Source organism: Hemicordylus capensis, chromosome 6 (assembly GCF_027244095.1).
Source record: "Hemicordylus capensis ecotype Gifberg chromosome 6, rHemCap1.1.pri, whole genome shotgun sequence".
Classification (NCBI taxonomy): domain Eukaryota; kingdom Metazoa; phylum Chordata; class Lepidosauria; order Squamata; family Cordylidae; genus Hemicordylus; species Hemicordylus capensis.
This window is the reverse complement of record NC_069662.1, coordinates 25,595,770-25,616,743: the sequence shown is the minus strand read 5'-3', so window position 1 is coordinate 25,616,743 and position 20,974 is coordinate 25,595,770. Positions and strand designations below refer to the sequence as shown.

At 41.8% G+C, this 20,974-nt stretch overlaps 1 protein-coding gene across 1 annotated transcript; it reads right to left on the bottom strand.

The window, feature by feature from the left end:
* Positions 1-5,898: 5,898 nt before the first annotated feature.
* LOC128330969 (vomeronasal type-2 receptor 26-like) lies at positions 5,899-15,561 on the bottom strand. The gene is made up of 4 exons (XM_053264337.1): positions 14,725-15,561; positions 13,849-14,076; positions 8,688-8,814; positions 5,899-6,809 (listed from the first exon to the last, which is right to left on the bottom strand). Exons 1-4 carry the CDS (start codon positions 15,559-15,561, stop codon positions 5,899-5,901), a joined length of 2,103 nt encoding a protein of 700 aa, XP_053120312.1.
* Positions 15,562-20,974: the final 5,413 nt, after the last annotated feature.

Genomic DNA, 20,974 nt, shown 5'->3' with positions numbered 1-20,974 from the left:
GAAACTTTTGTTGAAAAGAGGGATATAAATATTTTATTTATTTATTTATTCAATTTGTATTATACCACCCTTTGAAAAATGGCTCAGATTGTTGTTGTTGTTTGTGTTGGAATGATACACGAAAGGACACCAAATATTCTAGAACTTGATTGAAAGCCAGAGAGGAAAACACAATAGACAGAGACAATATTCACACACAAACATTTGGGGGCTGGAGACTATGGGCTAGGAAGTCATACTCTTCTAGAGGTGTTTTCTTGCAAGAGGAGCAGCTTATACAATGGTTCGATACTAGATTATAGATGGACACAATTTGTCAAAGGCTCTGAGGATGAGGAATGTCCATTAATGTTGAAGAAGATTACCTGCTTTTGAAGGTTGTTCTCTGTAGTGGAAGCAGACAGGCTCTGAACGGCCTGTGCAGGTCTCTCTGCAGACACATTTTGGCTCTTCCTAGACTACACAGATCTTTATTTTCCCATTCCTCAGTTAGTATATGGAAGTACTACCCATTACTCTTTCCACATGTGAATCCGTATTCCCCATGCACAGGCACTATAGAAACTACAGCTCATCACAGATCCAAAACTTGAGAAGACAATATTGCATTAACAGGTGGCATGGATGGAGAAAATTCTGATAGGAGTATCTCCTCCCACATACAGCAGCACTTGTGTGCAACATAACATGTAACCTGTCCAAACTATAAACCCAGTATAAAAGTGTTGGTTATAATGTGTGATTACATATGAGCCTATATTTCCTGCTAACTTGGCAAACAGACATTTTTTAAAGTGGTGATTCTCCTACATGGGGTGAGCTATTGGCCCCATTCAACTGAACCCATGCCCAGGCACTATAGAAACTACAGCTCATCTTAGATCCTAAGCTTGAGAAGACCATATTGCATTAACAAGTGGCATGCATGGAGAAAATTCTGATAGGAGTATCTCCTCCCACATACTGCTGCACTTGTATGCAACATAATAGCTTTGGAAAAGTTTTTAAAAAATGGTATGCACACAGCAGGAGGAGGAGGAGGAGGAGGAGGAAGCTTCAAGGGTGGAGAAGTTCCAATAATTTCTCAGAAAATGAGTTCTATATGAGCGGCAGGCAACCACAAACACTGCACAGACTGCTGCTAATTGCAGGCCAATAATTGAGATTGCTTGCCAACCATTTACAAATCACATGGAAGGAGAAAGTTCTGTCATGTTTATTTTCTTTCGTACTGATAATCAAAACGGGAAGAAACAGAAAATGTCCATAACATATAATGACATTCCATTCCCGGGGTCTGCATATGGGCACTGGTGTTCCCAGGCTAGCTCTGAAGTACGGTATTTGCCACCCTTCGTGCTTATATTTTGGCTTAACATGGGGAAATGAACTCAAATGGGCACAAACCTGCATACAGCCAAACTATCACTAGGAAAGGTGATCATGAATAGGATACATTTGTACAATCATGTTACAATGTTCAAAAGGACCCCAATGAGTACCGATGCATTCCTTGAATGTAAAGCTGATTTTTATACATCCCTTAATCTTTTTTATTAATTAATGTATTAATTAATTAATGTATTAATTAATTAATGTATTAATTAATTAATTAAATTAATGAATTTGATTTTATTAATCCCTTAATCCCTTTTTATTAAAGAGCAGAGATTAACAAGTGAAATGCAATAGTTAGAGCCTCACCTGGATTACCAGCAATCATCATCCTTCCCTCAGGGGTTAAAACATTGAAAAGGGTACTGAGTTGCCTCCAATATACATCCAAGCTTTAGCACTAACAAATAGGAGATAGAATTGCAGGAGGGAGAGAGGGAGAGAAAGAGCTGGGGAGATCTTTAGCTAGCTGCTCCTAGATCACAAAACATTTTGCACCTGAGTGGGACTGCTACACAATCATACAATCTAGAGATGTGCAAGCCATTTCGAGCTTGAAAGAGATTGTTCTTAGTGTTTCGAGCTCAAAACAAAATGCCCTTAAAACTAATGGCCTGTATTGAACTGGAAATGGGACAAACCTGGTTAAAAAAAATGTTTTGAATATTTTGAGTGCCATTTTGGAAGGCAATTTTTCCATTCCTTATTGGTTTTCTGGCATTGGCTTCCAATTGGCTTGCACTCTTCTTGCATCTTGGTTGTCTTGTTAGCCTCCAAATGACGTGTTGTCAGGGGGAAAGGTTTACAGGGAATTTAAAAATGTATTCCAAGGGAAGGGGAGGCAGAGACAGAGCCCTTAAGCATCTCTTGAAGAATCGGATACATCAGGTGGAAGGGTCAAGGAAGGAAAGGTTGGTTTTGTAGTTTTCTTTTCTCAGCACTGAATATATGCTGTTCATTGCAAATTGTACTCAGTCAAAAATGCAGCTGAAGTTCTTCTAGTTGAGCATATGGTTATGATTGTTCCTAAGGGTGCTGCTGTGGCAGCTGTTGCAATTCTAGGAATACATGGGATCATAATTGTGTATATAAGAGCAATTTGTAGCAATGATGCAATTGCAGTGCAGGGACTGTGGCTGGCAGTAGATTCTGGATCAATGATTCTTTTTTGGCCATTTGTGGACTGTCTTGGAAATGTCTGTTGTGTGTCAGGAGGAACAGATACCCTTTGACTCTGTGCTTGCCCTGTTTTCAAGGCAGAGGTACAAAATCAGTGCATGGCCAGAGGGAATAAAGGAGAACATGAAATACCTTGTTGTTCCCCCACGAATATCTCCAATGGATACCAAAGTAGTAGTGTGTTATGCCGTGCCGGGTCCTACGTACCACACAATCCAAAAAACAAATAGGCAAGCAGACAATTTTAGCCAAAATTTTAAGGTTTCCCTACACAATCTTATGGGGGTTTGGGGGTAAGGTTAAAAAAATTGCCCACTTGCCCATTTCTTCTGTGTGTTGGGCAGTAGGTAATGCCAACTTTCCCTACCACCCAACCCACGTTGGTATCCCTAGGAGCTACCCATGGAGAACAATGGGGTATTTTGGGTTCCCCATTGTTCCCTATGACCAAACACTCAAAACACAAGAAACAGACTCAAAACTTTTCTAGTGGTTTGATGAAACAATTTAAGGATTTTGCATTTATTTTCAAGATAAAACCAAAATGCAAATCCATTTCATGCACAACCCAACTAAATTCACTGAGGTGTTTTCCTCAAGAAAAACATGAAGCAAGAGTGATGTCGTTTGGGACACCTAAGAGGTAGAAGAAATTTGCAGCTCCTCTGACACTGATTAACTCTAAGTTCTTCATTGGAGAGAAGGTGTTTGACCTTGGATTCTTGGCTTATCTATGCAGAGGCATATCTAGGACGTGGCAGCCAGGGCACGTGCCCTGGGCGCCATTTGAAGGGGGCCCAGTGCCATGCTGCTCACCAACCCCTCCCCAGTTCATGAAATGGCTGCCACGCATGCTCAAATGGACTCTGCGGGGCCTGGCAAGGCCTAGGGCCTCACAGGGACCATTTGCGGATGTGTGGTGGCCATTTTGTTTTTAGTGGCCATTTTTAAAAATTATTTTTATTTTAAAAATTGCTGTCGCACATGCTCTAGGCCTTGCCAGGCCTTGCAGAGGCCATTTGAGTATGCTTGGCTGCCTCCCAAATGGCAACTGTGCTGATGTTTGCAGGCCTGGATGGGCCCAAAAATCAGCCCAGGATGGGCTGCGGTGGCAAATTCAGAGACTGGCAGGGGGAGGAGGAACCTTTGCAGACCGCCTCACGGCCTTTAGGAAGGCCCCCAAGGCACTACAGGTTTTTAAAAAATTAATTTAATATAATATGTCAGTGAGAGCTACTGCCAGTCAGAGTAGACAGGGCCAAGCTAGATGGAGTGTCTGACTCAGTATAAAGCAGCTTCCCATGTATCTAAGTTGCTTCTGTAAATCTCCAGGAAAGCCAACAAGCAACAAAATCCCAGTGTATGACTATCAGAAGTTGTATTCATCACTTTATGGCTTTGGACTTTTTTTTTTTTAATTCAAATATCTCTCCAGCCAAAAGGAATAGGAAGGCACTTCCATACTTGTTATTTTGTCTGGAACGGTGATACTGTGTTTATTGGGTACATGTGTGCACTACACAATGTAGTTCTCCATCCTTTGTCAGCCTGTACTGTTGATGGAACTGCCTTGGGGATGATTGGTCAACTTCCCCAGTTTGGGTAAATGTGGGCAATTTAGCTTAAAAGGGGAGACAGTTCCAAGCAGTTTTAATCTGTGCAAGTGTCTGAACTCAAGAAAACTGGCTTGGGAGAGAGGTTTTAAGTAACAAAAGGAGTTTATTGTTAGAACAAATAAAATTAGTTTTTGCTACTGTAAGAATGCAAACCCTACAAGTATCTTTACTTAAAGTCTAAAGAGCTTGTGATAGGCAGACCCACTACAGCAATAGCCTACATATTCATTAAAATGATGTAGTATAGCCCAGAGGTGAAAGATTGGACTGTACCACTTCAGGGTTGGTAAACCCCTCCTGTATTCTACCAAAAGAAAACAGGGCTCTGTGAGCGGCAGGAGTAGAAATCAACTTAACTGCACACTTTACCTTTACCTTTTACTTCAGGGTGCATGTGGGAATCAGGTTTTTGAATGTTTTTGAGCATCCCCCTTTCAAGTTTTCAAAATGTGGGAGACCATATATGCCACCTGGAGTTACTTAGACGAAGAGTGGAATACAAATGTTAAAAAAAAAAAAAGTCAAGTAAATATTTCTTTGTTTCTCGGTTGTTGAGTGCAGGGGGTCCTCAGACCTGGGTCCCCAGGTGTTGGACTACAACATCCATCAGCCACATTTGGGTTTTTTGCTGTGGATGATGGGAGCTGTAGTCCAGCAACATCAGAGGGCACAGATTTGAAAACCTCTACTGTAATGAATTATGCTCCCAGTAGGAATCAATCATGGATGGCTCAGTCAATAGGGAGGCGACAAATTGGGGGAATGTTGGAAAACCGGGTTTACTGCTGAATTCTTACAGGAACCTTGTACAGATCTTGTGTGGGAGCTGGGCTTGTTTATGTATTTCCCTTCTAAGTTACTTTTCCCCACTGTACTGGAACAAAGCAGTTTTTACTCTAGGTATGCGTCAGAGGTTTGGACAGGGGCACAATTTCAGTGTTTGCCCCAGGCGCTATTTTCCATAGATATGCCTCTGTATCTATGGGCCTATTAGGAACATAAGAACAGCCCTACTGGATCAGGCCCAAGGCCTATCTAGTCCAGCATACCGTTTTGCACAGTGGCCCACCAGATGCCTCTGGATGCTTACAGGCAGGATTTGAGGGCATGCACTCTCTCCTGCTGTTACTCCCCTGCAACTGGTACTCAGAGGCATCCTGCCATTTAGGCTGAAGGTGGCCTAGAGCCCTCCGCCTAGTACCCCTTGATAGACCTTTCCTCCATGAAGTTTAAGAGAAACTTCCAGAGAAATTCTGCCATTTATTAAGAGAAAGAGACTACATTCTAACCTTAAAATGACAGAGCTTCATTTTAATGAGCAAGAACTTGGCCTGTTCCAATGCATTCTGTGTATGCACAGGAGCAATTACTATAAGACCAGTATTTACTTATCCCTTACGATTATAATATTCATGACCTTGGAACAGCAAGAATACTCATCAGAATCAACCACCTCTTTTGCCTCTTCTAGTTTTCATGTAGACATACTGAAAGGAAAGCTTGGGGAAGCTGATGGGGGTACCTTCATTATGGTTTCCCTCTGAACCAAACATTGCTTCACTTTTCCCATTTGATTTTCTTAAACTAAGAAGTACTTGGAAAGATCTGAGGAAGATTTATAATCAGAGTAAAAATCAGAACATCCTGGTGTTAAGGCACACACATACACCTTTGAACCACATATCTAAGCAAATGACAACAAAGCTCCTTACATTCTTGATCCCTTTCTTTTCATTAACTGTTCTCTCTTGTTCAGCTCAGGCCTCAACAAAATAATGTAACATTTGGGAGCAAAGATGCAGCCCAGCAAGCCAGCACTGGAGACTAAGATAGAAAAGACCTCCACAGCTACCATGTATTTTCCCTTAGAGCTTACGTATGTTGGAATAAAGGTTAGCCAAACACTGCAAAAGACGAACATGCTGAAAGTGATGAACTTGGCTTCGTTGAAACTGTCTGGTAGTTTCCTGGCAAGGAATGCCACTGTGAAACTGACAGTTGCAAGAAACCCCATATAGCCCAGGACACAGTAAAACATAGTCACCGAACCTTCGTTACATTCCAGTACAATTTCTTCAACCAATGTGTGAGTGTCAATGTCTGGGTATGGGGCAGAGTTTGCAAGCCACAGAACACAAATGCCTGCTTGAATAAGAGAGCCTAATAAAACAATGGAATTGGTCAGTCTTTTCTCCACCCAATTCCTCCTACTGGATCCTGGCCTGGTGGCCATGAAAGCCAGAACCACTGTGGTGGTTTTTGCCAGCACACAAGAAACAGCCACTGAGAAGATGATGCCGAAAGCAGTTTGTCGGAGCAGACATGACACCGTCTCAGGTTGGCCAATGAACAGCAATGCAGAAAGGAAGCAGAACAATAATGAACTGAGGAGAATGTAGGTGAGATTCCTGTTACTGGCTTTGACGATTGGAGTGTGGTGGTGCTTCATGAAGACTCCTAGCACCAGAGCCGTGATCAAAGAAAAGGAAATAGCAACAAAGGCTAAACTGATCCCTAAGGTGTCCTCATAAGACAAGAAGCTTCTCTCTTTGGGAATGCAGAGATCTTTTTTTTTGTTTGGATATTTTTCATCTATGCATTTATGGCACTCATTCATATCTGAAAAAGACAAGAGGAGGTTTTTAGTCTAACATACTTGTCAAAATGAGTGAGAGAGGAAGCTTAATGTTCCATTGTGTTTAATGTAATTTTTCTTATTTGTTTCAAATGGCTGCTAAGCCCCCATTTTAAGTTGCTAAATTTTATAAGTTCAAGGCTGCTGTCTAACTCTTCTGTCTTAAGTTCATACATTTTTGTCTTACTTTTGTTAACCTTGGTTGGTTAACTGCAGAAGAGGGGTGGGATTGCAGATATACATAGGAAAGGTTTTGAGCATAGCATAGTTAATTGGTGTTTGGTTAGTTTAAATCACCAGAAGCTGGGAAGGTGAGAATTGGTGAAATCATTAAGAAATCTGAGGGTCCCTGTCATCCCTGTAACAAAGGCCATATGGATTGTGAAATGTTAAAATACTGGTTGGTTGGTGCTCCCTAACTTCTTTTTGCTTCATTCTTTTAACTCCTTACAATTCAGACTGTTAGATGGGCATTTAAAACCAGCCATGGCACAATGTCATATATTTACATAACAATTTATGCAGACATGCCCATCACCCACAGTCATTGCAAGCCTAGAAGAGTAAGTTGAGACCTCACCCAGTGGTTTCATGTAAATGAAACCAAGCTCCACCAACTGGAATCTGACTGAGAGATAGGAGTGGAAACACTGCAAAGCAGTGCCTCCAATCCCCAACACCCCCAGGCAATCCAGAAGGATACCATGGTCGATGGTATTGAGCATCACCAAGAGATCCAAAAGAACCAACAGAGTCACATTCCCTCTGTCGATTCCCTGATTAAGGTCTCCCATCAAGCCATCCAATGTTGACTCAACCCTATAGCCCCATAGCCTGCTCTAAAGACAATTTTTTGAATGGGTCTCTCTCTCTCTCTCCCCCCCCCCCCTTCATTCAGTCGTGTCCGACTCTCAGTCACTCTATAGATCAATGCACTCCATGCCATCCTATCTTGTTCAGCTTGCTTTAATTCGGCCATGGTCATTCCAGTGTCATTGTTTATAATATTCAAGCACCAAATGCAAGGCCGTCCCCGTCTCCTTTTTCCGCTGATCATTCCCAACATAATTGTTATTTCAAGTGAATAATCTTGCATGACATGACCAAAATATGTCAGTCTTTGTTTAGTAATCTGAGCTTCTAGCATATTATTGGTTTAACTCGATCTAAAACTTCCTTAATTGTAATTCTCACTGCCCATGGGATACACAACAGTCACCTCCAACACCACATGGGTCTAGATAACCGATTTCCCCCAAAACTTCCTGGAGATATACTAAGGTATATTAGCCAAATTGAAATGAAAGAAAATAACAAGAAAGACATGAGGATGGAAAGAGAAAATCACACTGAGAACCCTTTGATTGGCCAACCAACAAATAGATTATATTTACTGGGAAGTTAAAAGCCTTACCATTTTTCTGAAAATCAAGTAGTAGTTCTCGGTCCATGTTCTGCACACGCATACCTTAGAACATCCTTCCCCCCCTTGCTAGTCAAGAACGGAATAACTTCAGATTTCAGGTTTAAAATCAATTTGCAACGTTTTGAGAATTTTCTCATTTTTTATATATACATCCCACTTCTCTCTTAACATATTACAACATTCTCCTATCAGATTTACCTCAGACTACTCAAAATACACTGTAATTCTATTGGCTTCATTTATATGAATTGGAGGCAAACCACCACACACAAACATATACATGTCAGTTTATTTACTCTTCAAAAGCTTCAACTCATCCTTTTCTCATCTAAATTTTGATCAGGTTTCCAACACTGAAAAACAAGTAACTCTAAGGCATTTCCATTCCTCTCATTTATGGACAGTTTGCTATTTCTGGACAAAGTATCTTACCTACCCATCTGATCGGCAATCCTCCCTTCTGGACATCGGATACAATCATAGCAGCAAAATGGCTCCCCCTCCTTCACTCTCTTGCTAGAGCCAGGATGGCAAATCTCACTACATAGAGAAAGAGGCCGTGACTAATCAAAACATGAAAGAGAAAAGTAAAGTTAATATTCAGAAATTGAGCTTAAAATATTTCCAGTTCTGGGGACCTGACCACTGTTACTGAACCAGCACATCTACTGTGTGCTTCATACCACAGGACTTGAAGTATATCTGTGGCTTCCCCCTGTACAGCTTTGCAAATATAAAAAATGGAGGTACTGCACTGATGGGGCCATTTATTTGTGTGCATACCTTATATTTGTCCCCTGACGGAAACTTGCGTGTCCATTACTATCCTTAACTATTGGCTGAAAGTGGTTTTCTCACCAATGGGTCTGGCCCCACTGATGCTTGAAGATAGTTTCCAATCACAGTGGAACTCAGTTGTTAAAGAAAAGCTCACATTTTATATCTCTTCCCTTGAAGTGCTGAAAACCATGGGTAACGAACAAGCAAAAAGGGCTGTAAAGCAAAGAATATTGGAATATGGAGGGGCAACAGGAGATAAGCAAGGCCCCAAAATGACTTAAATCATGGAGACATGCTTTTAACATCAAGCCAGCTGATTATTGTCAAGCCCTAATAACTTCCAAATATCGTAGAGCATTTGCGCTGCCCTGCTTGGATGTGTTGCCCTCAGCAGCGTTATATGGTAGATATGGTGGGATTCCTTACTCTGAACGTTACTGTCCATGTAGTACACAGGCCATAGAGGATGTGGGTCATGTTTTATTATACGGTAATTTTAATAGGGATTTGTGTGAATCATTAATTTTACCCTTGATTAAGGGCTTACCAGGTAGAGGAAATGAAGCATATGTTTTATTTCTCCTATCAGACCATCAAGCTCATGTCACTCATAACGTGGCTAGGTTTTGTGTAATAGCAATGAATATACGATGGCATCTAATGAGTAATCTACTGGAGTAATATACTATACTACTGTGTATAGTTATTGTCGCTATATTATCGTATGGACCTTATTTTGTGCTCCACACGGCCCCCCCCCCCCACGTCTTGCTTCTGTACTGGTCAAAGACTGTAATAAATTTTATCTATCTTGTCCCCCGATTGGAAAAGAAGAGAATGATTGGAGGAGAATGACCTGCATGGCAAGACACACTTAGCTAGCTCCAGGGTTTCAAACATTAGAAAGCAGTGTGGGATGAAGCCACTAACAGAACCAGGGCCCAGAGCACTTCAGTCATGTATGAATGAACCTTTAGGGAAGATTTGATATGGTATAGGCTCTTGATATGCTTTCTATTTCTATTGGCTTTCTATTTGTACTGTGACTACTTCTGTAGTGGGCAGCCAGCCAGTACTGAGAGAGTTCATGGGGGAAAAGCACCTTGATTGACAGATTGGAGAGCCTAGGCCATGAGCCAATCCATTAACCAACTGGGTAGGACTAAAGGACTCTTAAGGGTCTTCTGGGAAGGAGAAAGGTGTGCCCAGGTGAGATAGGCACAATGGAGGATTGCCAAGCCCTTGCAAGGTGAGTTTTGAAAATCCCTGGAGGTCAGGGATTACAGCGAGTTGGTCTCACTTAAGTCCTATTTAAGGGAAGGAAACCAAGGCATATGGCTTCAGAAGTTTAGACTTAGGAGAAAGTTATTTAGTAAGTGTTTTAGTAAGAGACGTTTTAGTAATGTCTTTTGAGTTAGACATTATTTACTTTTGTGTGTGTTGCTTTGTATCTCAGTACTGTTGTAACCACAAAGCTAATATAATTTGCAATCACCACATGTTTAACCCTCAACTGGCTTGTTTTTGTTTAAATAATAATAATAAATCAATAAATGGTTTTCATTGTTTTTACCAGCCCTCTCAGAGTGTTTGAGTGATTCTGGGAGAGTGCAAGGAGAAGCCTCTAGTTCACATGCCCTCAACAGTATAGCAAAGCCTGCTACCTCTCCACTTAAGCATATATAAGTGGTACCGGATTTTTATATTTGTGTGCTAGAAAAGCAAAGAGGGGACGGGAAGTTTTACCATTCCTGTTCCCATCAGAGGTAACTCTGTTAACCAAGGAGTGCTTGGTGGCAGTGAAACAATTTACCAGAGAGTCTTCTTATCTTTTTAATAAATTTTAAACCCAGTCAGCTCACCAGGTAACAGGGAGGGGTGACTCAGCGATAATTCCTCCCATGTTTGCTGGCTGGTAGGTCCCTTCCTTACAACTACTATTAAAACAGTGGGCACTTTCAGACACGGAAGCTCTTCTCATGATCTTTGGAAAGTGGACTAAGGGAGCTCAGCCCCCTTTCCAGGGATTGTGGGAACCACCGGGCTTGCAGGCGAGCCCAGTGCTCCCAAGGCGGGTAGCCCGCCTAAAACACCCTCCCTTTAGATGTGGTTAATGGAGCAAGTGCTCCATTAATCTCATTTTTTTTCTTGTCTGTTGCCACGGCGCATGGCCACACATGGGTAGACCCCCAACCAGAAGGCTGCTCGGGGGTCTCTCCGGGATGCCCTGCGCACTTGCTTGGGGCATCCAGGAACTTCTGGTGGCTGCGTGGCCCTCAATCCCCGCAGCCCCCACCTGCTCCGTGACGGAGCCGGCAGTCGTGTGTGTGGCCAATCTGGCCGCCCAGGGCTGCCTTTTGATCATCTGCAGGGAGAGCAGGCTAAGCCCGCTCTCCCCACAGAACCCCCTCAGGCACTTCACACCGATCATGTTAAGCGCCTCTTGATGTGGAAGCATGGTTGAATTCAGGGTTGCATCCAAACCAACCCTGCTGGTTCATTATGAGCTTGTTGAAAAAGCTGCACATCCACCCACAGATTTGCTGGCATGGGGCCATAAAGAAGCATCTCAGTCAAACCACTCCATGGTTTCTCCTCTGGATGTACGTGGGCAAAACCTGCCTAGTGACAATTGATGACACCACTACCATAAGCAATCAGAAACAACAGCTATCCTAACTGCTGTGTGATTGGCAAAGATATTTACCAGGAGTTTCAGCGGGTGAGGCATGTTGATGAAACTGCCTCGTTAGAGGGGCAAGATTTAAGAAATAAGAGAAAGGGATAGGTTCATCCCTGAAGAAGCCAGACAAGAGTCTATATCACCTGTCCTGAAGAGGGGTACATCAAGGTGGTCTGCTAGAGTTTCTTGTTGGAGTCTGATGGAGTCCAGAGTGAGAGGCACAAGGGAACACTGAGATGTTTTGCAGTGTGAATCCCAGGTGTTATAATACACGAGGAAGCACACTGGGTCATGGAGTTAAGGATACTTATATCCCAAAATGTGCCTTGAGGGCACTTTTCTTTTGTCAGGAAAATAGGAAATAGCTGAATAGGAAATCCCATACAGGCTTCTTTGGAACGCATTGTGTCTGATCATCTTCCCTGAATAGGAAGGTGTGAAAATCGCCTATTGTATTCAAGGCTGATTGTGAGGACACTTGGAGTATGCAGGTGTGTCCAGAGCATCCTGTGCTGGGAAGGGCTTCCCAATAGTTCTGTCAAGCGTTTTTATGGGCACCTTTTCAAAGTTACATCACCGACTCAACCCTATTGTAATTGATTCTGCTGTCTTATCTGCCTTTGCTTCTTTACCTGAGCTTTGTTAACAACAGGTGTTATCTCTCTGAGGGGAGTTTAGATTTCATTCCAAGTCCAAAATGATCTTGAATGCCAGACACTTGCAGTAGCTAGTTCTGGAATCTGCTTAGCCAGGGACCCCTCAGAGAAAGAAGGAGGGGCTTGCAGCCAAATCTAGGGGCAACCAGTCCACTGCCAACTAAGTGACTTATCCCCATCTATAACATAGACTGAGAGCTCACATTGCACTGCAGCTCCTGAGCATAGCAAAAGTGCAATCTCCAAGCCTGTAGATGGAGTTGCAACCAGGGAGGCTTTCGGGATCAGGCAGAATAAGCTCAGCTGGTAACAGGCGAGGGAGGGCTCAGTGCTGACAGGAGCTGTAAGTAAGCCAGGAGTGGCTTTCTGTGCTGGGTGCCATGTGACATATAATACAGCTAGTATAATTATTTGATTGTAAGTGATGGTTTATGTTGTAATTCTATAGCCTATGTGTATAACCGAATGAAGTATTGATGTTGATAAGGGGAATTGCTCCCACTTCAAGGATTGTCTGCAAACATAATGAATGATTTACTTCTGTTTAAACAAATGATAAAAGGAACTGTGTGTGTGTCTGAAAGAATGCATGAGTAGGCAAAGGATATACCAGCCCCCAAAACATGATAAATGTTGGGAAGGAAATGCCCAAAAGGACCAGGGAAAACTGGATAAAATGCCAAAGACAGCAGAAAGGAGTTGCTCGAAAACACAGACTATGGTCGATCCTGGGATCAGAGGGATGTAAAAATGGAACAGCAAACAGCTTCAAAGGCAGGCAACCCATTTAAGTCAGGCATCAACAGAGGTTTTCTCTGAGAAGCACAGAAAATCATGGGGCTTCCAGCTTCTCCCAACTCCCCATTAAAGACTGATCACCTTTAAGTGGGGCTGGTAAGTATGCATGTGTGAGTGAATGAACTATAGTTTAGCTAATAATTGGGTGTAACAATAAACTGATGAATTAAATCCAGCTGGTGTCCGGGATCTGTTTCTTTGGACCTGTACTAGCCTATCCAAAGTAGTACTCCTAATTAAAGGTGACCCCCTCAATAATTGGCTCACATCGACCAGTGTCTTCATTTTTCTCTTGCTCCGCACTGAGAAGCTTTCTTCTCCATGCTGACTACAAAGCCTGTAGGCTTCCTGTCTTTGCAAGCTGCCTGTCTTTAAATAGCTGTACCATCACTAGGCTCTGACCAGGTGATAGCAACTGAGGACAAGTGAAAAGCGCTGAAGCAGCTCATAGAGATCTGCAAATCGATTCACCCATGAATCAGTTCGTGCCAAATTGTGGGTAATTCACGGATTTGCCCATGAATCGAATCACAGCCCATCCCTTTGTAGCAATTAAGGACTTTGCACACCTCCTTTATCCAACATCTGGAATCATAGAATTTAGTTTTTCTCCCAGAAAAACAGCACCACTCCCAGATTAAGAATTCTATAGCATTTTAAGATGATCTGTAGGATCTTACATGGTTAAACCAGCTGTGCCATGTTATCGCATCCTCATTGATGAGAAGTGCTTTGTCTGGAGGTGTCTGGGGGTCTATCCTCCCAACTTTCACTCTACGGAATGATTGGTTGGAGGAAAAAATCCAATTCATAACATCAAAGCCAGCTACTAACTTCCCATTCTCATCAAAAAAGATCTTGTCCCCAGCACTGTTGTTAAATGAGACACCTCTCAGAAAACGATGGAGCTAGATGGATGAAGAAAATGCAATCGTTGAGCAAAAGGTAAAGCTAGATTTTTCAGATTTTATGTCCAATTGGTCAACCAGAACAACATCATGAAGGGGTTGCAGGCGGAGAAAGATTAATGGAATATCTGTCATTCTAACAATTAGGAACATTTATTATTTATTTATTTATTTACGTTATACACCACCCTTCCAAAAATGGCTCAGGGCAGTTCTATATATTTATATAGTGCCCTCCCAAAAATAGGAATCACAATGAAGAATATCACCAAAATACAATAATGCATAGTGTGCTTGCAGAAATTAAATACAGCCTACCAAGGGAAGCAGAGAATGGTGCCTGGAATTATTTCATTTCTATTGCAAATAGTTATCAGAGGAAGAATTTCAGAAGACTACAAATATATGATGGGGCTGTAGTTCAGTGAAACACATCTGCTTTGTATGCAGAAGATCCCAGGTTCAATCTCTGGCTTCCCCAGCTAGGACTGACAGAGCACCCTGCCTGAGACCTTGAAGAGCCATTGCCTGTCTATGTAGACAGTAATTGAGCTGATTATATCGGGGTCTGAATCGGCATAAGGCAGGTTCCTACGTTTCTATGATAAGTTGCTTCTATGATAAGTTGTGACATATTGAATCCATTACCTGCCACAAATGATGAGTCTCTGATTTCCATCTGTGACTGTCCACCATTCTAATCTGTTTGAATCTAGATGAGAACATAGCATGTAAAGCATGAGCCACAGCATAGATGGCATTGTAGATACTGTAACTGTGGCCAGTCATGTTCATTTCAAAAAGAGCTGCTGGGAGTCTCTCCACCTTCTCCTCTCCCGTGCAAATATCCCCCTCTATCTCACTTAGAAATCTGTTTGGGAAAACGCAGCCAAAAGCCTTTTCCCAGAAGTCCATTATAAAACCATCTCCTCTTGTGTTGGAAGGGTTTCTGCTCCTAACAAACTGGTGAAATTCTTGAAGATCATTTGGGAGAATTGTAAAGGAAATTACACCATTGAATATTTCTAAATTCCAAGTTCTTTGGAAGACAGCTGCAGTCAGTTCCACTTGGGCTGTTAGTATCCAGACTTTACTTCTTGTTTTGTTTGTTTCATGTTCTGGTTCTGATAAAAATGCAACCCATGCAAACGTCACAAAAATATAAGATTCTCCATGTGCCACTACTACATTTGCTTTGCTTTTCATAATTATATCTTTTATTTTTTCTCCTTGATGCAACATGTCATTAATTTCATTGACAAATGTAAATTGGGGGATTCTTTCTATGAAGGCAAAACAGATGCCACTCTGAGAAAACCTTGGAAACACAGTTTGCACAAACTGTTCTCCATTGTCATTATCCATAACAACAAGCCCAATCCATGTCCATCTGAAAAGCAGAAGTAAAGCAAGAATCCCTGCATTTTGAAGAGCTTCGTTGGGGGCCATCTGGTAGAAGGAAAGGCCTGGGGTTTTATCATTCATCACTGGAGCAGGACCATAGATGAGCTAAAGAGAGGTGTGAAGGTGAGGGGGGGAAGGTTACTATCATAATAGCCTTTCTATAGCAACTCCAAGCACTTAACATATCTATCTATCTATCTATCTATCTATCTATCTATCTATCTATCTATCTATCTATCTATCTATCTATCTATCTATCTATCTATCTGATTTATATACCGCCTTTCCAAAATGGCTGAGGGCGGTTTACAATTAAAACACACCACTAAAACAGTAAAGAGCTAAAACAAATTAAAAAACAATATAACAACTAACAAATTAAAAACATTTTAAAACAACAATTAAACAATTACAGTAATTAAAATCCCCAAAATCAGGTTTTGATTTTTAAAATAAACTAGATATTAAAAAAACCCCAAATTTAGGAAGCTGAGTAAGCTTGGGTAAAGAGATGGGTTTTCAGGTGTTTTTTTGAAAATTGCCAGAGATGGGGAGGATCATATCTCAGCAGGGAGCGCATTCCACAATCTCGGGGCAGAGATCGAGAAGGCCTGTCTCTGTGTAGCCACCAAATGAGTCGGCGGTAACTGGAGAAGGATCTCCTCAGATGACCTCAATGGGCAGTGGGGTTCGTAATGAAGAAGATGCTCTCTTAGATACCCAGGGCCTAAGCAGTTTAGGGCTTTGTAATTTATAACTAGCACTTTGTATTTTGTCCAGAAACAGGTCTCTCTGAGATGATCCAGAGACCAACCTGGCTGCCGCGTTCTGAACCAACTGAAGTTTCCGGACAACATACAAAGGCAGCCCCACTTAGAGCGCATTACAAAAGTCCAGTCTGGAGGTTACCAACAGATGTACCACAGTTTTGAGGTCATTGATCTTGAGAAATGGGCGCAGCTGGCATATCAGCCGGAGCTGATAGAAAGCACCCCTGGCCACCGCCTCAACCTGAGAAACCAGGGAGAGGTGTGAATCCAGAAGTACTCCCAGACTGCGAACCTGTTCCTTTTGGGGAAGTTTGACCCCATCTAGAACAGGTAGGTCAAAATCGTCTCCGGAGTTCTGACCCCACACAATAAGTACCTCCGTCTTATCTGGATTCAGTTTCAGTTTATTCTCCCTCATCCAGCCCATTACTGCTTCCAGGCAGGCATTTAGAGAGGCTATGCCAGCTCCTGAAGAAGTTGGCATGGAGAAGTTGATCTGGGTGTCATCAGCGTACTGGTAACACCCAGCTCCAAATCCCCTCATGATCTCTCCCAGCGTTTTCATGTAGATGTTAAAAAGCATTGGAGAAAGTACGGAGCATTGAGGGACGCCATACTTACGCTCAGATTTTGAAGAGCAACAGTCTCAAATCAACACCATCTGGAATCTGTCTGAGAGGTAGGAGCGGAACCACTGTACAACACTGCCTCCCACCCCCAACACTCTCAGACGTTCCAGAAGGATACTAAGGTCGATAGTATTGAAAGCTGCTGAGAGATCCAAAAGGACCAACAGAGTCACATTTCCTCTGTCAATTCCCAATTGGAGATCATCCATCAGGCCGACCAATGCAGTCTCCACCCCGTAGCCCACCCGAAAACCAGTTTGAAATGGGTCTAGATAATCAGTTTCCTCCAAGACCGCCTGGAGCTGAGAGGCCACCACCATCTCAATAACCTCGCCCAAGAAACTTTCTTTCTTATGTTAATGGTTTCCATATTTTAATGCTGCAGGAAACTTGGGCAACTCAAGAACTGCCTTTGGAAAATTATACTTCCTTTGCCTTGATGGTAGTTAAGGAGACTGCTAAGAAAGGTAGACCAAAAGGAGGCCTAGCTGTCTATATTAAAACATCCATTAAAGCTGAAATTTCTAGACTTCCTTCTCTAGATCAACTTGCTATGGCAGTTGTACTTAAATTTAAGACAGTTGGCTTATTAATAATAAATGTGTATATTCCTCCTTTATACCAGCTAGAGAGGATTAAGAGTACTTGGTCTAAAATGAAGACTTATATTAAGCAATGTCAAGATGCTTCTCCTAGGTCTTTTGTAATCATTGCTGGGGATTTCAATGCCAGGATAGGACCTAATGATTTGAAACTCTTTGATAAATATAATCAGTGTCCACCTGAAGCTGTAATAAATGCCCCGCAACTTCAACGTCTGTCCAAGAATTTAGGCTGCAACTTCCAGGGACTTAAACTTAAGTTGACTTTTGATCTGCTGGGCCTTTTTATCCTTAATGGTGCTACTGAGGATGATTACCCAGCAGAATTTTCTCACTGGTCAGGCACCAGACCCTCATTGATTGACTACATAGCAATATCTCGAGCTTTAACTCCCTATGTAGTGAGATTTAAAATATATGACTATTTAGAAAGTGACCATCTTCCAGTTACTCTCCATTTGAAAACTATTGATCAAGATATTATGGAACCTCCTGGTGATTTAGGGTTATTTAATGCAATCCAGCCCAATCGACTTAAATGGACCTTTCAGTTAAATGAACGTGTTACTAACCACTTAAAGACTGAGGCTTGCATGCAATATCGTGCTAACATGACAGATGCTACAGATAGTCATATTTTAATGGAAAACTATAACAATCTAGTATGCTCTTTCTATCCAATTTTAACTGCTAACAATTCTAAAAACATTAAGCCCCGTGCTGGATTTTCCCAGCCGTGTTTTGATTATGAATGCCGTGCAGCAAAAACGGATCTTATTAACTCTTACAATCTCTATCGATCTAACTCTAATCAGGTCACTTCTCAGGATCTGATTGTTAAAAAAATTTTTTTATAAAATTTTACTTGCAAAAAAAGAAAGGGAGGCTAAAAGGTCAGATTGGCAGCGTCTTATCTTTGCCGCACAGGCTAAAAACGTGTCTTTGTTCTGGTCTTTGGTATCATTTTCTTCTAAATTTAGACCTTCCCCGCCATCTTTTTATATACCTGTTGGAGAATGGACTGAATATTTCCATGCTCTATATGCTAGAGAGGGAGCAACTACAACATTTTTACAAACAGAACCGGAACTGGACCCTAACTTATTACCTGAGTGGACTCCAGTAACATGTACAGAGATTGCTTCAATAGTGAATCAGTTTAAAACTGGTAAGGCCCCCGGCTCAGATAATTTGCCAGTAGAGGCCATCAAGAATAATATGGATTAGTGGCTGCCAGTATTAGCCTTTGTTTACAGCTATTGATCAGACGGCCTCGCCCCCTAGTGAATGGGGATTGGCAATTGTAATTCCTATACTGTATACAAAAGAGGCCAAAGACATTTACCATCTAACTATCGCCCTATCAGCCTTCTTAATGTTATTGGCAAAATGTATGCATTTCACCTACTTAATAAACTCCAGGATTGGATGGACAAAGAGCAGGTACTGGCTGATGAGCAGGCAGGCTTTAGGGCCAATCACTCTACTATTGAGCATGCTTTAGTCTTACAACATCTAGCGGAGAAATATTCTAATCTATCCCGTTCCACTCTTTTTGCTGCCTTTCTGGATTTTAAATCGGCATTCGATTCCATATCCAGAGATAAATTATGGGAAAGACTGTATAATTCCTCTATTGATCGACGTCTGCTACTTTTAATTTATAAACTCCATAAGAACTCATGACTGAAGGTCCGATGCAGCTCAGCTGGAATCCTCACTAAGGAAATTCCTACCTTTCGAGGAGTGAGGCAAGGCTGTATACTTGCTCCAGTTCTTTTCAATTATTACATTAACCCCATTGTGGATATTATCACTAATCCATCTTTTCATCCACCTAAACTGGCCAATAGACAGGTTAATATTCTGCTCTATGCAGATGATGCAGTAATTTTATCTCGGACTCTTGTTAGTCTCTGTAGAGCGCTTTGCTCTCTGGCTAATTTTTGCCATGAATACGCTCTGGAAATCAATTATAGCAAGACCAAAATTATGGCCTTTGCAAAACACCCGAAGACCTTGAACTGGTCTTTGGCTGGACATAAACTAGAACAGGTTAAGACCTTTAAATATCTAGGGGTTGTTTTCCAGGCCTCTACGAAACACCAAGCACATCTGCAATATGTTACCCAAAATGCACGTAAATCGGCATTGGCCATCCAATCATTTTTCCACCAAGATGGGGCTCAATTTGTACCAGCCGCCCTTAGGTTATTTACAGCTAAAGCCTGCTCTCAGTTGCTTTATGGGTCGCAGTTGGGCCCGTATACTAACTGCATACCACTAGAGATAGTTCAGACAAAGTTTTTGAGATCTATTTTACAGATCCCTAGATGTGTTCCCAATGTAATATTGAGGATGGAAACTGGTATGCCTAAGATGGAAGCCCGGATGTGGTTTTCCATTCTCAGCTTCTGGTTAAGATTGTCTTTTTTTTTCTAAAGGCCTTGCCAATCTAATTTTTATTGATAAATTTAATTCTAGTTGGAAGCAGTCAATATTTCGCCAAATAAGTTTATATGGCTTTAGTCTGGATGGTTTATTAGAAATGGGTTTTTGTCGCGCAAGACTGATATTAAAGCAGTGGATCTATGATATGGAAATGCAGACTGATCTATCTTTAATCTCTAAAGAAGTTTTCCTAGGTCTACAAATGTATACCACTAAACCTGCGAATTACCTGCGTAAGATTACCATTACTAAGTATCGCAGGATGTTTTCATTGGCCAGATTTAATGTGGTACCTTCAGCTGAACTAGAAGGTAAATTTAGAGGGATCCCAAAAGAACAGAGATTATGCCCTTGTGACTCTGGAGAACAGGAGTCTATCTTTCACATTTTACTCCACTGTCTCTTCTATAGGGACGTACGAACTTGCTATATTTCCTCATTACTGACTGATTTCCCAGGTCATACAGATGCATTTTACGTCAACTATGTGCTCTCAGATCAGAAGGAGGAAGTAACATTTAAAGTTGCTAAGTTCTGTGAGGCAGCTAAGAAGGCTAGACAACAGATGGTAAACCAGATTATGCAAACGGGAAACTGCTGATTAGGATGAGTCCATGTTCCTGATTATATTATGTATATATTACTACTATATTATGTGTATTATTATGTATGTAAATTTTGGTCTATGACCGTAAATAAACATGATGATGATGATGATGATGATGACCTTGCCCATCAATGGGAGGTTGGAAACAGGCCTATAATTGCTCAACTCCAAGGGATCTAATGCAGGTTTCTTTAGAAGAGGTCTAATGATTGCCTCCTTAAGACAAGGAGGCATCCTGCCCTCCCTCAGAGAAGCATTTATGATTTCCACCAGGCTGTGTACAACAGCCTTCCTGCTAGATAGAACAAGCCATGTTGGACAAGGGTCAAGAGAAGAAGTGGTAGGCCTCACCGCTCCAAGCAGCTTGTCCAAATCCTCAGGAGTCACAAACTGAAACCAATCCAGTCGAATCGCATAAGAGGAGTTGCTGGACAC